Raw genomic sequence first — 17,796 nt, forward strand, 5'->3', positions numbered from 1 at the left:
TACAAAGAGTTCTACATTGAAGTGTTTTGATTCTGACCTTTCACCTAACCACCCAGTTACTGGAAAGCAACCAAAGTTTAGCTTTGAGAGAAGTGTTGTAACCATGTGGCAGGAAAATAAAATGGAAATTTCTGCCCTATATTTGCGAGTGAAACACAGAAAAATATTACTCGAAAGAAAAAACTCAATAGATTGTTCTTAGGGCACACTATATTACAGACCTGTCTATACTTCAAGGCCCATTAGACCCCAATTTTGTTCTTTTTAAAAAAATACTATCTGAACACACAAATTCACAACTTTTAAATATCTTAAGTAGCATGCCAAAACTCAACAGAGACACACATCTCCCTATAGTTTAATTTAGCTAATATTGGTTATATAAACAGGATAAACAGACTGTGATCTGTCTCCTAGGAAGATTACAATGAATCTCATTACATTATAAATGAAAACATTAAGGGTATCCTTAGTCACTCAGACCTTCAGAATAAAGTTGGAACTTCAGGTTTTACAACACTGAGTGAATTATATTTTTAAGTTCAGAGAGTTAAAGATTCTCACATTTCATGTTTCACTTTAAAAACTAGAATGCCCAGGTGAAAATTCTGGAAAAGTTGATTAAATAAACTTTTATTATAGCACCAAACGTCCTCAATATATTGTCTTGTAATAGTTCGTCCAATCAAACCTGGTGAGGACAGAGAAAATGAAATCCTATCAAATCCTATATGGGGACCAGCTGCAAATCTGAAGGCCCTAGCTTTTGACACCTGAGGTGTATGTTTTTGGGACCCACCTTGTTTTTATACTTGTGGGTTGTTTTATATTTTTTGTAATGTTGTATCCTGCCTTGGGACCTTACAGTGAAGGGCAGTAAGAGTGTGTGTGTGTGTGTGTGTGTGTGTGTGTGTAAATGGCTACAACAATTAGATTTCAGTTGATTAATACATCAACTGCTTGAATACAGCCTACATTCCTAATAAAATCTACATTACAATCCGGTGACTGAAAGATAGTAGGCTCCAACAGTTCCGTGATATAGTCAATGTGTAACATCCTATATAACCACAGGATGGTTACACTCATTCTGAACTGAAGGGCAGAGAAGTAGGGCAAGTTCCACATCAATGGACTGCCCAGCACATCAAAGGGAAGCTGTCACAGACCCTCTGTCTTCAGATATGAGTCAGAGAGCTGAGGAGAAAAGCAGGCTACTTCCCTTCCCCCATCTGAGGAATACAAAGGCAAAAAGGGTAGAGAAAGAGCCAAAGTAGGAATGGAAACTACCAAGATGGCCTTGACAACTGCTGTATAGATATGAAGGAATCCTCATCACCACCCTCTGAAAGCATCAGCAGCACTTTATTACTTCCACCCAGCTTTTTCCCAGGTAAGGAGCAGACACGGTCATGAACTCAATTGAGGCCATACAGAAATCTATGGGAGGTGTGAGATCATCCTGATCACACATAGTGAGACCAGGATAATTCCAAAGTTATCTTAGTACTAGAAGGGGAAATTTGCCCGTTGTCATCCATCTACCACCTGGATTCAGTTCCCGACAGAATAAGCTAAGCTGCAGAATGTTTCCTGTTCAGCCCTGCTTTCCTAGCCTTGGAAGTGTTCAGCAACCTGTGCAAGTGCTCTTCCCCATCCCATATCTCTTATGGGCTTATCCACACTTGCCTTTTGCCCTGCTGTTTTCCCTACTCTTTCAGACACAGGTCCATGCTTTAAAGCTCCATGTCAGAGTGCCCCCCCACCTTTTGATTTCTGTGCTCCAGAGCTCTCCCCACGAAAACCTACCCTTTCTTAAAGCCAAATTTAAGAAACCTACCCTTTCTTAAAGCCAAATTTAAGAAAGCAGCAATTTGGGTTTTCAGCAGATTGCCATTTGCTCCGATTGAGCTTTAAAGAGCAAGTTTCTAGGTAAAGCTCCGGAGCAAAAAGAAAAAAAGGGTATTCAGAAAGCGCAGGGGAAAGGCAACTATAGATAAGCCCTTAGATAGATAGATAGATAGATAGATAGATAGATATAGATAGAAAGATAGATCCCATTACAGTTGGTGGAAGATACATCAACTCTTCTCCTACTCTTGCCGGCTCCTGTGAGAAATCAGAAAGATGCATTCTTCTCCCACATTATTTGGTTGGCTTTGGCATTGGCACTGCCTTGATTAACAGGTTATCAAATTATGTGGGACAGTCTCCTTATTTTCTTGATACTCCAGACGTGTCTGAGCCCTAGAACTGCATGTTGGCAATGACTGCAGGTTAGGACCTGGACAGACTGAGGGGAGAGGAGGGAGTGTCTGATTAATCATGGACTAATATTAACCAGCCCCCAAATTTTAAATTGATTTCTATTGCAGAGGTAGTATTTTCATCATTATATGAGATAACATGAGAACCATCGCTCCAAACCATAATACCATAATACCATGATATTCAAAGTGATGCTCAAGGACCTGCATGAAGAAAGCCAAATATGCCCAGAACTTAAGTTATAGCTAAATACGCTCTACAGAGCTGCCAGCATCATAATATTTAATGCATCATTGCTCTTCACAAGACACTCAAATGGAACATTATGTAACCATCTCATTACATAATTCCCAAGCACTCCCCTCCCCAGAGAAATTCCATCACAATTTCAGCATTTACACTAATACCTAATTTAGTTATGGGGACATTAGAAGCTTCTAAATAAACTAGGTGTTTCTATGAACAGAAGCGTTACTTACATAGAACCAAGCATTTGAGATTTGGATGAATAAAATAACCTTCACTTTGGTAAAACAGTGCCACAATTCTTTTTTTTTCTTTTGGGGAGGGGGTTACTATATTTAAATTAGAGAATTCAGATAGTCTAGGCCTGCCTTCCTCTTGGCATTTCAGAGGGAATGTGAATACTTTTTTGAAATCCTTCTAGTTACCGAAGTCTGTATTGCTAACTCGGTCTTACAGAGAGGAAAGGAAGGGAAGGGAGAGAGAGTTCCTTTTTTCATTGCTTATTGTACTTTTCGTGTAAGTTGCCTTGATCTTTGAAAAGACAGGCCCTCTTTACAAATTGTGATGTCCATATGTACAGAACAAGGCTAAAGGAGACATCACTTCTAGATATGACCAAATAAGAAGGTTCCTGGGTTCAATATAGCCTATACAAGCACATCCAGAAAGCCAAAATGATTGTGTGTGTGTGTGTGTGTGTGTGTGTGTGTGTGTGAATAAATCAGAAATGGTCCATTATTTTTTATTGGTGGCTTAGCTTCAAATGTGCTCTAGGAGAAATCCAAATGCTTGGAGTTATCCTAGTACCCACTTGATAAAATTTATTCACCCTCCCTTATGGAAACCTTTTGGGGAAGCCTAAAAAAAAAAAAATCAACTCATCATGTGGCCTCAAGACAAATATAAAATAAAGTTATTACCCACCTCCCAGAAACTAGTCTGCATATTAAAAAGAGGCCTACCTTTTTTATTTAGTGGTCGTTTTCTTACACACACACATATCCTGTGCTCATCAATCTTAAAAAATAAAAAATAAAAGAGTCAATGAAATTAGTAATTCTGAACCAATTCTGAAACAGAAACTTAAAGACAGTTTATTTCAATAATTATAGTGATGTATATGATCAAAAACAAAAGGATTCAGCAGTAGGTTATACCCAACCTTAGTTCTACTGAAATTAATAGATGGCTAACAGGTTCATTAATTTCAATGTGTTTACTCTGTTACAAAAGTATCTATACTGAGATAAGCCTCACACGTGACCTTGAAATAAAATACTGTAGACACATGTGGTTCAGCCCACCACAGAGCAAAAAGCTCAAACTGCAGGACATATTCCGTACAGCTTTTCAAGACTACGCTCAATATCATTGTGGTCTAGGCATATTCTCCTGGCCATTTGGAAAACACCTGAAAAGTGATGGAAAAATTTGCATGTTGCTATTTGAATTACTTGTTATGCAAGCCACAACTGCATAATTATTCATGTTAAGGTTTGATCAGATACTATGCTGGGCCACTTTTATCACAAACAGGAACAGGTTTAGAAAAAGAGCTAAGATCTTACAGTCTCCAGCCATAACTACTGTAATCGCAAAGGTGCATTTAGGAGCCTCTGAGATTACAGGTTGCCATGACTGAGATCTGCCAGTTCCCAGCTCACCAAAATATATGACACCCACACATATCTTTGTCAATTCAGAGCATATTAAAACCAGAAAGCTTGTGGAAGTACAACAGTTACAATATAAGCTTCACCACATACTGTATTTACTCGAGTCTAATGTGCCATTGAATGTAACGTGCACCTCAATTTTCAGAAACTTGAAACCAAAAAAGAACTTGCTGGCGAATGTAATGTGCACAGGCAAAAAGTGTAGTCTTTACAACAGACAGGCTGAAAATTCTGAGGTGGCTGCAGGTCTGGCAGGGAGAGGAGCCGGGCAAGGCAGGCCCACTAGCCAGCGGTGGGTGCAGGCTCCGTCCCACCTCTCCATTGAGGAGTGCACAGCTGCACACGCACCTCGCCGGCAGTGAGCTGCATATTTACTCAAGTCTAATGCACCATAGAATTTAAGGTGCACCCAATTTTTTGCAGCTTAATTTGGCAAAAAAAGAAGATGTGCATTAGACTCGAATAAATATGGTATTTATTATTTGGCCGTACCATACTGTCATTTACAATTTATTTTAAACTTTCCCAAATTCTCACACTGTGAGAGTTGTAGCAAAACTTACTGCGTCTGCAGTTGTCAGTGGTCTATAATCCAGACTCCCCCTGAAATCTCTGATCATACACATAATTTCATAATTTGGATTTGTAGCATCAACTTCCTAAAAGGGGGAAAAATAGCTGTCAACTTTGTAAGATAGAATAGTTCTTTCTCATACATTATCTTATGATACGATACCTTTTTGTTTGCAATCTAACAACATTTTTGCCAGTTTCGTGACATTTTCCCAAACTTTTTTTTTAAAGAATTGCAAGAATTATGCTTGCTAATAGTTCATCTTGCAACAAAGAATAAGCTTCCTTCTCTTTTCCAGACCCTCCTATGTAAAATATAATTGATTCCGTGTATACCTGAATCATTGGACAAAGATACTGAAAACCGCTCCTCATTAATATGGATTTGTAGTTGGCTAATTAAGTTGAGCACTCAAAAGTGCTTCTGTTGCTCAACAACACCCAAAATATATCAACTACATTTTCTTCTCCTTCAAAAAAATATAAGGGAGGGATTCAACATTACACCCTTCTGATTATTCCATCAGCACAAGCATTTCTTGTCCAGAAGGGACCAATCCCTCCTCTCCCCACACCAACTGGGCACTGCACTGGGGGTTCTCCAGACCCTTTCATGTTCTGCTTGATTTACTTAGATGCAAAATATCCAAAGACGCCTTAAAGGACTCAAACTGGATGTCACATTTTAACATAAGCTAGCTTTTTCTGAATAAATAAAGGCAGTCCAACTGACTTCAAAGGTAAGGTGTTTCCGGGTGCTCAGCTGCTCCCAACATGAAAACCCACTCCCACCCTTCATCAGCATCAGAGCACACATGCAGGCTTTAAAATTACAATCTGCGCATTAAGTTCTTTTTCATGAAAAGGAACAAAAAAGTTTGTTCCCTGCTAATTTCTGACAACTAGGGACAGCAAAATCTTCAGCAGCTTAGGACCATCAGTACAACATCAAGTTGCTTGAGTACCAATATTTCTTATTACGTCAATAAGAGAGTGAAAATACATGGGGACATAACATGCAAGCTGCCAACAGGATTATGCAAGTGGTTCTTCTAAAGCTCCTGCTTTGTGACAAGACTCATTAATGTTAACGGATTTGCTTAAGATTAGCAACTTTTTGAAATAAAGATTGTAGCATCGTGTTCACTTTCTACTCACTGAGATGCTTACAGAGCTATTTAAGTAACACTTCTTAATCCTCACTTTCTCAAACATGGCATCCTCGTAACAAGTATGCAGTAATGATTTGCCTACACCATCTTAGGAAGCAGTAGCTAATGAGCCAGGAAATTCAACATTAGTTGAAGTAACTTGCTAGAATACAAATTATAAATACTAGAAAGTGAACAAAAATATAAAAACAAACCTGAGCGCGTTTCTCTCTAAGTTCCTGCTGTTGTAGTCTTCGTTTCTCACGTTTTTCCTGCAACTTTTCAACTTCTTTCACACAATTTGATTTTCTACGTGCTTAAAGGGAAAGAAAAACAAGTTTCTTTTATATGCATACTACTTCAAATTTTAAATCATTTTACCACTGAAACTGAGAAGTGCTTACATTAATGAACTTCCTAAGCTGTTCAGCATAAACAGGGCTTAATTTCGGCAATTTGATTTCTTTCAGAACAGTCCTGGGTCCTCACTTACACAGCTCATTTTGTGCTGATACAAGGTGAGGTGGGAGCAGCTGAAGATATTGCTGATGTCTTGCTGGCATTGCTAAGTGGAACACAGTATGGTTACCTTTCAGCCATGCTGTGGCTCCTGTTCCATCTGGCTGGTCCCCCAATGCCTAGCTATGCTGGCAGATTGCTTGGGGCAGTACTTTGCTGTGAACCAGAGACAGAAGTTCGTCCTTCTTGTCCAATCCCAGGCTACAGGGTAAGAGGTCCAGTTTAATCTCAACGACTTCATCATCCCATCCATTCTCTCTCATTTACAGTACTCATTAATTACCTTGCTATGGACATACATTAGTCATTAGATTGAAAAGACTGGAAAGGGGAGCTGCCTTCACCATAACAATATTTTAGCTGCTTATTATGTTTCTATGTTTTCTGTTTGTGCCACAACTTTATGACAAGCATTGGAGGCATATTAAAGGATCCTTGGATGAGGGTTAACAGGGCTGGAATGGGGGGGTGGGCAAGGGGTGGGTCACTTCAAGGTCCAACCCTGCTTAGGGGCTGTCCTGCCTGCCTCACCCCAGGTTGACAAGAATGGTCACTGCAGTTGTACCATAGCTGGTTTGAGCCTGTTTTCTACCCCTTCATGTTTTCTCCAGGATGTGGGCTGAGTAATAAAGCTGACAGCAGCAGAGCTGCAAGAAAGTCACATTCTTGCCCTATACCAAGTCAAACACTGTGTAAGCCAATGATGTTGTAGTCAATGTTAACCTCCCTACTACCTCAGTGTAGTTCTCTCTACAGGCACAGTTTAAGGGATATGGACAGTGAAATGTAACAACACACAGCAGGCACCAACTTACATACATGTTATTCTCTTGGTTTGACCTAATAAAAGGTCTGGTCAATTTTCAATAATGGGCCATTATTTTAGAAGAACTAACATTCTGCAGATACTCTGTTACCAACAGGACGATGGAAGAACAATCACATTGTGATTTCTCTAAGTAGGCATAACACTGTGCAGACAAATCACTACTTATGAATTTATAGAATTGCCCAAGAGAATGTACATGTAATGCCTAAAATGAATGAATCCTTGATACATGATTTACATACAAGGGGGTCCAAATTCCTTTTTTGCAGCTTGAACTGGAGATATATCTGAAACACTACCATTCTGTTGTGTAGAGGAAGACTGTTCAGGAAGCTGAGTAGGCCGCGCACGTGCAGAACCAACCACTGAAAAAACAAAAACAAAAAACCACACAAAAATATTACTAAGAGAGTGAGCATAAACAGAAAAGAAGGAACTGCACCAATTTCTAAACAGAACGATTAGTTAATTAACAGAATAATGTGTAAAACCAAAACAATTTATAATTAAGAAAAACTTTATAAAACTCTTTTTGGGACATAAGCCGGTACTTTAGGTGACTATGCTATGAGACAAACCAATATGAGAATCAAATATACATGAACTATTATCAACTGCTGGAGGGGGGGGGAATGAAATTAATCCCTCAATATGACACATCGGTAGATGTTGTTTCCAGGCCAGCAGAACTACTGAAGCAATTCTCCCTTTATATTTCAAAACAAGTTGCATCAGGGAGAAAAAAATAGAGGGCTTGGTGGTAAGTTAATCACATGTTCCATGAACCTTTGTGAGGAACTAGTTGGGTCTTATTATCTGTATATCAGCCCAGATATTACACATGCATGCAGATTGTAGGAGGAGTCCCACGCCCTATTTAGGTATAAATATTCATACTGCTACTGAACTGATAAATCAAAGAAGTGGAGCAGAGGAGTATATACCAAATCCTCTGGTTGGTGTGGGGGTGAAGTTAAAGAACAGGACAGGAATGAACTACAAAGAGATTTTCATCCCAGGCAGTTTCCTCCCTCTCTCCCTCAAGCCCCCTCTGCTGTCATGCTCAAATGGCTTGAATATAACAAATGCTTAAGTTCTCTTCTGCAGTTCCCTCTATCAGCCAACAAGAAAGCAAGTCTGCAAATAAGAAGCAAAAATAACTCAGATATGAAAGGACAGGTTGCTTATCAGTAGCTGATGTGTTCTGAGTGGTCCGGGAATTGTCTATACAACTGCAAGATTACTCAGAGACAAAGAAGAAAGGTCCTTACTCTCACAGCGGGCCAACTATAGCATAAACTCAAGAACAAAAGAAGTAACTCCTTTTGTACTTCTGGACATCCTAGCTGGTTGAGTGCAGGTAAAATGTAAAACAAAATTACCAGGCAGTGCGCTTACAGGGAAGTAAGGCACAGACAAAATGTTTTGCTATTAGATCTGGACAATTAAAGTGGAATTTATCACCTTACTTTATGCATTTTCAAATGGGATATAAATCATTTGCTAACTTACCTCTGTTGTCTCTAGTAGGAGCTTCAACTTTGGCAGGTACCACTGTCCTTCGATTCTAGAGAAAGACAGACACTATTAATTTGTTAGCCAATCTTCAGGGGTTTTTTTCTTTTTTTAAAACTAAGTAATCGGCTGAGTCATAGCCCTTCAGCAATTAGGGAGGATCAGCAAGTCAACAAAATTCTCAGAAATCCTTTACACCCTTCCCCAAGAAAAACAGCAAACTTACTCTACATTTCCAATTGATATATAGCTTGCCTGCAAATGAATCTTTTCAAACTGGGTAAATGAGCTGTAAAATAGCAAATTATGTTAAGCTATTGGTAATCAGGTGTGAGGCAAGTAAAGATATGGTTGGGCCTAAAAGGGGTCAACTCATTGTCAGGGCTTACAGAGCACTGTGCCTTTGCCTGCACAATTTGATTCAAACTGCATGGGTAAAATAGGTCACTTGATGTCATGTGAACAGCCCCACTCACTGGTAAAACTTGGGCCATGGAGGAGACCAGTGCTATATAAAATCTGTTGTTGGCATGGAGAAAGGCAAAGGTCAATAAAGAATTCATCTCTGTGCACTGCCTATAAAAACCATTGAACAGCTAAACCTAGAATTCTGAAATAAAGAACATTGTGTAGCAACAGGCAAACTGAACAAGAGTAAATGACATTGCATTATATATTACCAACCTTCACAATTTTGTTCACTTTAGCGGAAGGTGTTGGAGGTGGTGGGGTCTCTGGGCTGGGATCATCTTCTTCAGGAGCAAGGTCTGGGTTAAGCGAAAAAATACTCTCCAAGTCAATCTGCATATGAGAAAGATAGATTGTTCAAAGCAAACAAATAAATCCTGCATTTTAATTTAAAAAAACACCAAAAAAATCAAGACAGGCCACATGGTTTCACTGCCACAGAGTAGCAGCTCACTTCCATTTGAAGCCTCCACATCATTATATTGGGTAAAAGGTCCTTATTTTGCCTGGAAAGATTAGTGGCAATGTCTAATTACTTAGCACAAAGTGAATCTGCAGTTCCTACTAGAACCCTTTGAAATGGAAAAGGGAGTATCCCACCCTTCTATACTCTGGCCTGGGAACATTTTTATTCAATCAAGACAGCCATATATCATTTAACAACTGACTGATAACAGTCCTGAATTTCTCAGTACTGCAACACACTCTAGAATTCAGTACACAAACTCCTTTGCCAAAAAGAAAAGTTAATTCATCTCTTATTTGTGTACCTTCCAGGTACCACTCCACTCTTATTAGCTTTTTAAAAAAAATAAAAATAAAAAAAGACAATGTGACTGAGACCTCTAAAAGCAGTGCAATTCCCAGAGAGGCCCTTGCTAGGGTAAACTCAGCCTTATACCTAGAACTTTCAGTTTGGGGCAGCCATCTTTGCACCCCCACCTCACTCAGTGATCCTTGCCTGGTGAAGCCTCCTCCTTCCTGTATTTTAAAAAGGAAAGAGTAAAATTTTCTCCCCCCCCCCCGCCCCACTCCAGCCTTCTCCTTCTGCCAGTTTTCCAAGAAATGTGCTAATTTCTGAGCTAGCTCTCTTAGACAGACAGGCAGCCTGTTCTCCAGAAAAACTCAGTCAGGGCCACAGAGGGATGAGATCCCCCCCCCAAACATTAGTTTTTCATGTTGCAGAGGAGTGGGTCCCTGAACATAGAAAAGTAGGTTTCAGATTTGTGTAGACACATATCTCAAGCAACCATGGCAACAACTGGTTTAGTTTTATATACCAAGATACTACTTCTGTTTTATGCTGATGGCAGCATTTTAACTCTATTTCTCCTTTGTGTTGCATGAAAAAAGCACAGCTGAATGGGGGAGAAGCTACTATATAATAGACACTTTTTTCCTCCCCCACTCCTGCTGCCTCCATCCTGCTGGAGAACAAGCTATAGTCTTGCTTGTCATTACATCTGAACCCAGACTCATAGTTTGCTTGATGCCAGGATGAGCAAGGGAAGAACAAAGTGCTTGTAATTTCAGCAGCGTGCACTAGCACACTGCACTTTCACATTTAACTATGGTTTAATGTGACGTGTGAATCAGATCTATATGAAACAAGCATTTAATAGTTATTTTCATATGTCATCATACAGCCTATTCTGTTGGCCTTCACTTCACCAGTACATCTTCCAAAAAAAGTCACAGAGCTTTATATTTCATTCTGAATGCCTATGGTCCATTATATTATACATTAGGCCAATTTTGTACCAAGATCAGCTGAGAACAAACATAACTTTTTTATAGTCAATATGATTATATTGTACCTCTTTTCCTTTAGTATCACCATTTTCAATCCACTCCACAGTAACACTTTCGTTATCTTCATTTAAAGATGTCACCATAGCTTCATGTATTCGGCCTGGAATGGAAGTATAAGTACTCCTTCAACAATTTATAGAATTTCCATCAAAACAGCTTTATGCCATCTCTATTATTTCATTTGCAAAAGAATTCATTATTTTTAAAAAATGCATCACACTTATTTCTATACCACTGACATGCAATCACATGTCTACTCCATAATTCAATTGTTTTCAGTGACACTTACTACCTGGTCAGTGCATGCAGGCCTTCAGCCTGAACTGCATTTCTAATAAAATACTTTTAAAAAAATATTTCACTATGGCTTATATTTCCCTTTATTTTTCCTCAAACACTGCTATCAATCAATCCCAGAATGTCAAATGACACTCAGAACTTACATGAGAAGCTGCAGAAGGAGTATGCAACATGGTGCCCTTGAGATGTTGCTGGACTTTCATCATCCTGGGCCACTGACCATGTTGGGGCTGATGGGAACTGAAGTCCAATAGCATACTGGGGGTACCACATTGGCTACTCTGGAATAACACCCATATACTCCAATATATGCACAGAAACGTGCAATAAATGAGTTTTCATAGCAATGCCAGAGACAATTATGTGAAGATTAATTTTTAAAAGTTATATCCCGACTTATTCTCTGAAGAGGCTCAAGGCAACTACCGTAATGTCCCCACACACAGTTAAAATAGTACCATAACAATACCCAACAGATTTAACAATTCCAGCAGGACAAAATAAACATAAAACTAAGCCAGTGCAAAATAACTCAATTAATTGAAGGTCTTGTTAAAAAGCCAGGTCTTAATCAACTGGCTGTGATGGGACGAGTGATGGGACCTGGCAGGTTCCATTTATCAGGGCATTATCAGGGAAGGTACACAATTGCATGTTGTTGTACAGTGGTACCTTGGTTCTCGAACTTAATCTGTTCCAGGAGTCTATTCAACTCCCAAAACCACTCAAAAACCAAGGCGCAGCTTCCAATTGGCTGCAGGAGCTTCCTGCACTCAAGTGGAAGCCGTATCGGATGTTCAGCTTCCAAAAAACGTTCGCAAACTGGAACACTTGCTTCCGGGTTTGCGGCATTCGGGAGCCAATTTGTTCGACATCTAAGCCGTTCAAGAATCAAGGTACCACTGTAACTTCCACAGGTGATGAGGTGAGCTGCTGACCTGTTTTTAAAGTGGCTTGAGTTATAGAAATTGCAGCTGTGAAGCTACAAAGAACACTCTGGCTGAAGACACGTTTCCCTCCCTTTGGATCATTGCCCATAAGGGCAGCCTTACAAATAAGCCCATGGAACTCCTTCATATACCTATGCTAATCATTTGCAATGTGATACTAATGACCTACAAGAGAGATGGAAAAACAACTTTTCCACTTTACAAAAGCTTTGTTGCCTGTTTGTTTGAAGGAGGTTCTTACTCACCAATGGCAACTAAGCAGGTGGCAATTTGCAAACCTACCCAAGCACACCTGAGCACTTGGTCCTGCTTTCAGTGTTTGAAGTTTGAAAAAGACAGGAGAAAATCTAGAGAGGCATGTCATAAAATTTCTCTTTTGATACTAAATGATACATAAATAAATTCTGAACCACCTAATCACTCAGAAAACATAGGTGTCAGGGTATTTAACCACACGCAGCAATTTTAAAAAAGCAGCACTTAATAATCTTATAATTATTTTGCCTATGTACAACAGATTGCACACAGTAGTGTACACCTTTCTAAATGTATCACTCAACCTTACTAAAAGAATAAACTCTGCTATTCAGTTTCTATTACAGAATAATTTTCATAGTTTGCATACAAAAAACAATGTTAGCAATTTATTTCCCTTTCCTATTTCAGGTACTGACTGATCACACCCAACCTTTAGATGACACAGCACATCAAGGCAACACCCTATTAATCGCCTATTCACAACGTACACAGTTCTCTCATTCCTTCAGTGCTTCCCCCCACATCTGGGGACCTACTTTTCTCAGTTTCAATTCCATTTCCTGCCTCTCTCTCAACAGCATCCATCTGAGTATATATTTGAACAAAATGGCTTGTGCTCTTCTGTACTAAAGTGGAACTAATTAATGCAGCTTCTTCAACTGCTCAAATCAATTCTAGCCAGAGATGAAGTTATCTTCTGCCAATTAACAGAATGATAGGATTTAGAACACCATGCTTAGACAGTGGGGAGCATCTCTTTCCGGACAAGTGACCTGGTTTGGGATACAAAAAAGCATGAAAGGGACAGAAAAAGGATTTAAGACACATGCTTTAAGATTAAAATGACAATTTTCTTCTATTATAATTATTTCTGCCATGAGAGAAGCAACAAACACATCCAAAAAGATGTGATGTGTCCCTGAATACCATAGCTATAAAGCTAAATTTGCCTACCTGGAAGCAAGGGTAAGAATATGTGCGAAATAAATGGATCCCAGAAAATACCCAGTTATTGCTTCTGATTGGCCAAACCTGACAGCCTAGAGGAAAGGAAAGGTGGAGGCATACACAATCCAATAGGACACTGAGATAACCTGTGTAGGCTAAACTCTCACACAAACTTTTCTTCTTCTTTTGCAAAATTTCATCTGCTGCCCAAGATACCATTCAAACTGAGCTCAAAATGCAGTCTAAGAATCTGAGAATGAACAGCTGGTTAAAGACATCCAGAGAAAAATACCATGCATGTGGCAGCAACTTTCCAAATACCAGAACTGTTTTTGGAACTCAATGTACTTTTAAGAACGGTGTGGGGATTTGATGGGAACCACTTCTGGTTAAGAATTGGGGGAGCAGAGGTGGAGGGGGTAAGGGTATGGACAGAACCCTAAGAACAAACTTACACCTGTAGGGACAGAAAAATTAAGAATGAACCAGAACCTTAAAAACTAAACAAGAATGGTGTTGTCTAACATTCTGACTATACATACTTCTTGACCTAATGGAATTTCACAGAACTATGGTCGCAATCTACCTCTTGTTGCATACAAGTCTTGCCCAACAGGCAATTGTTCTGGATTGTGATGTACATTCCCACAATCATAAAAATATACAAGTAGCCAGTTCAACTGGAACAAGAGCCTATATGAATACAAATGGATACCTGCATCCATGTTGGTTGTTCACATGTAAGCTTGCTTCTGCACACAACTTTCCTTGGCTGGATTACAGGAATTATGTCTGACCTTTCCCCTCTCCACTTCATCTTGTGAAAATTTAAAAACCTATGATGTATTGGTCAGACTAGGAGGTAACCATAATGCTTTTCTGTTCCTGTTCAAATATGATGTGTCACAACCACAAAGACGGTAGATTCCCCAAAGTATGTTTCTTCATAACATGAAGAAACTGCCTACCTCCCAAGGTTAAGTCTTCTGCAGTTCTATGGCTACTATACAATACTCACAGAACTGAACTCACAGAATTCAGGAACTGACAAATGTTTGAAAATAAATGAATATGTTAACTAATGACAATCTGTGAGAGGATATATCTGTTACTTGCTGATATAGACTGCCCTAGCTCTAAAGGGTTTTTTGTTCTAAATTCACATATATATATATATATATTCTTTTTATAAGAACATGATAAACAATCAGTTAGGACCACACTAAGCTTGCCAAACATATGAATGAGATTCCATTTCAAATACTAGTGAGCAGGAGTCAAATTAATCTCCTGAGAAAAGCTTCGACATCAGCTACATCTTAGGATGTTTGTTATTTGAAATATTATTTATATAATTAAAAGCAATTAGGAAAATGATTATGAATCCACTTGATACAGTAGCTATGTAACAGATTCTTCAGAAGAACAAAATAAATTCAGGTCCTCATGTTACAGTATATGAAGCATATTACTACAGTGGTTCCTCGGGTTACAAACACTTTGGGTTAGAAATGCTTCAGGTTACAAACTCTAACCCAGAAGTAGTTGCTCCGGGTTGCGAACTTTGCCCCAGAATGAGAACGGAAATTGCGCAGCAGCAGGAGGCCCCATTAGCAAAAGCGCGCCCCAGGTTAAGAACAGTTTCGGGTTAAGAACAGACCTCCAGAATAAATTAGGTTTGTAACCCGAGGTATAAATCTTCTGTAGCTAGACTGGACAAAACCAGAAAGTATTCTACCTAGACTAATGCAACAAAAAATAAAGCAGTGTGTGTCCTCAGCATGTTGATAGTATCTCACTTTCAGCCTTCAAACAATATCCCTCAACGGTTCCAACAGCAGAAGGGATTAAGGTGTACCTTGTGACACAGAGAGATTAATTCCTTGGGATCTGATAAACCATCCCCCAACCTGATAATTCAGAAATGTTGTGTCAAAAAAGAGCAATCTAAGAGATCACTCTCATCAACTTCCATGGGCAGCCCTACAAAATAGCAAGATACCATGCCAAAGGCTACCAAGAGGCGCAGAACAAAGGGACATTTCCTACATCAATCCCTACACTGTCTATTTCAAAAGCAGTCTTGGTCACTTAACTGTCCTGGCTATCTGGCACCTTGTACTAGTTTTCATCACTTATGGAATCCACATGCAATTTGATACAAAATTAAGTTTCTATTAATAAACTTGACCAATGCATCAGCATCCTGGTCAACTAGCCCTACCAACCATCACATTGGCAATGCAGTTATGAAATCACAAGTAGAGAAGAGTCAATGGCAAAAGACTTGCAGAATTGTTTAAATCTACGAAAGACTGGATGTTCTATGCTACCCTCAGTAGTAGCAATGCATGCAACAAATAGGACAGGGTAGACTAACACCATTCCCAATACTACTTTCCAGAAACACAGCTGCAACTGCATGAATGAGTGACAACCCTTGAAGAAAAATCATGCTTTCCACCTTGAGATGGTTATAGTATACACTGACCAGGTTTGTATGTAACATGAAGACAAACTACAGTCTGGCACAAACAAGTGGGTTCCTAGAGCAGCACCAAATTATGGTTTAACCCTTGGTGGCATGACAGCAACAGGACTGGGGGAGCACAGAGGTCATGAGCTTCACAACAAGAATCCACACATTTCCTTATTTGCACTAAGCCATGGTTTGATTTAGTGGCATAAACAAACAGAGAGTTCAAATTCCCACTCACCCAAGAACCTCACTGTGTCATCTTGGCCTACTTGGTTTTTTCCAACCAAACCTACACCCTAAGGTTGTAAAACTGTAAAGGGGGGGGGGGTGGCCCTTAGAGGAAGGGCAAGACAAAAATGTGATTTTTTAAAAGTAAACAAGAGCCTCAAATAAGCTCTCACCCAGATAGCTCAACTGGAATCACAGCTATTCTACAGTTCCATAAAGATGCATAAATTGGACAGCTCCTTGTAAAAAAGTGAATACAGGTGACAACCATTTTAAGCATGTGTCCAATTGATGTGCGATCACTTATGCACAGGTCCTTTTGGACACAGAAGAGGGATAAATGGGGGCATAACAGGGCAGGGCAAAATTATGCACACTCCGTGACACACACAGGGGCTGGGAATGAAACCCTTGTGCAAAATGGTCACCGCCTGTATTCATTTAAGTGAGATTACATATATGATTTATAGTCTTATAGTAAGGGCATTCAGTTCATGGCTATCAACAAAGTTGACAAGTGTTTTTTCAAGTCAAGATATCAAAATGCTACACAAAGATGCACGAGAAAAGGAGCAATGCAGTCTGCTCAGTGTTACATTATTGGTACAGATAGATTATATCACCTTTAAATTGTTCTCCCGATTTTAAAGAATTTCAACTATTTTTAAAAAATTATATGCCGCAATTTTATATTTAAAACAACAACAACAATTTACCAACAATTGCACTGCAATAAAAACCACATAAAAATTAAAACAGATCCCCAGTCGACTATTACAGAAAATGTTTTTCTTAATAGTCTGCATAAGCTTGGTGGCAAAGAGAAGTTTTCAGCAAACATTTGATGGTTAATATAAAAGGTGCCTCTTGAATGTCTACTGGAAGAGCATTGGTTTTGTGCTGCTGTCAAATGAAGCTCACCAACTTGGTGGACAACCAGCAACACTGCTACACATGACTTTTATAGACACAGGTGAAGACATTCCTATTATCCTGGGCTTTAAACATCTGATGAAGTTTTAATACCTGATTCTGGTACTATTTTCTGGTACTGTGGGTAGGAATAAATGGAAACTTCTGCAAATGAAAGCAAGCAAGTACTGGAGTGTCCCTAAGGATCTGTATTTGGACAGGTGTTATTTAATTGGTTCATAAATCATCTAGAGCTGAGGTAGACAGTGAAATAGTCAAGTCTGTAGATGACATCAATTTATTCAGGAAGGTGAAAACTCAAGTAGACAGCATGGAGATCCAAGAGGAACTCTCCAAATTGGTAAATAGAATGGGCAATAAAATGGCAAATGAGCTTATTCTATGTAAAGTAAGTATAAAATGATGCACATTGGAGTAATAAACTGCTGAGGTATAACTAATCAGATCTTGAAGTTATGGATAGTTTAATCAAAAAAATGGCCCATGATACGGTACCTATGAGAAGGCAAATCCCATGCTTGGGAATGAAAATAAAATAGACCAGTATGACAATATTCTTATTCCTTTCCACAGCTGGAGCACCATTAACATCAGGACAGTGCACAATAATCAATGGTGTAAACAGTAGGTGCCTGAAAAAAAA

The 17,796-nt window shown here is 39.2% G+C and overlaps 1 protein-coding gene across 5 annotated transcripts in view; it reads right to left on the reverse strand.

Annotated features, from left to right (window-relative positions):
* Positions 1 to 17,796, reverse strand: part of KIF2A (kinesin family member 2A) — a 46,047-nt gene that overhangs the window by 18,444 nt on the left and 9,807 nt on the right. For 3 of the 5 annotated variants that reach the window (XM_081880746.1, XM_081880744.1, XM_081880745.1), the window contains 7 exons: positions 11,063 to 11,157; positions 9,462 to 9,578; positions 8,775 to 8,829; positions 7,505 to 7,627; positions 6,130 to 6,230; positions 4,754 to 4,849; positions 3,477 to 3,531 (listed from right to left, as the gene is read on the reverse strand). In XM_081880746.1, the coding sequence (XP_081736872.1) occupies positions 3,477 to 3,531; positions 4,754 to 4,849; positions 6,130 to 6,230; positions 7,505 to 7,627; positions 8,775 to 8,829; positions 9,462 to 9,578; positions 11,063 to 11,157 (642 nt within the window). Of the gene's footprint in view, positions 1 to 3,476; positions 3,532 to 4,753; positions 4,850 to 6,129; positions 6,231 to 7,504; positions 7,628 to 8,774; positions 8,830 to 9,461; positions 9,579 to 11,062; positions 11,158 to 17,796 lie in introns of those variants that run through there. The other 2 variants (XM_081880747.1, XM_081880743.1) reach the window with 1 other exon arrangement.

This window comes from Podarcis erhardii (assembly GCF_964252035.2).
Source record: "Podarcis erhardii genome assembly, chromosome: 11".
In the NCBI taxonomy this organism is placed as follows: Eukaryota; Metazoa; Chordata; class Lepidosauria; order Squamata; family Lacertidae; genus Podarcis; species Podarcis erhardii.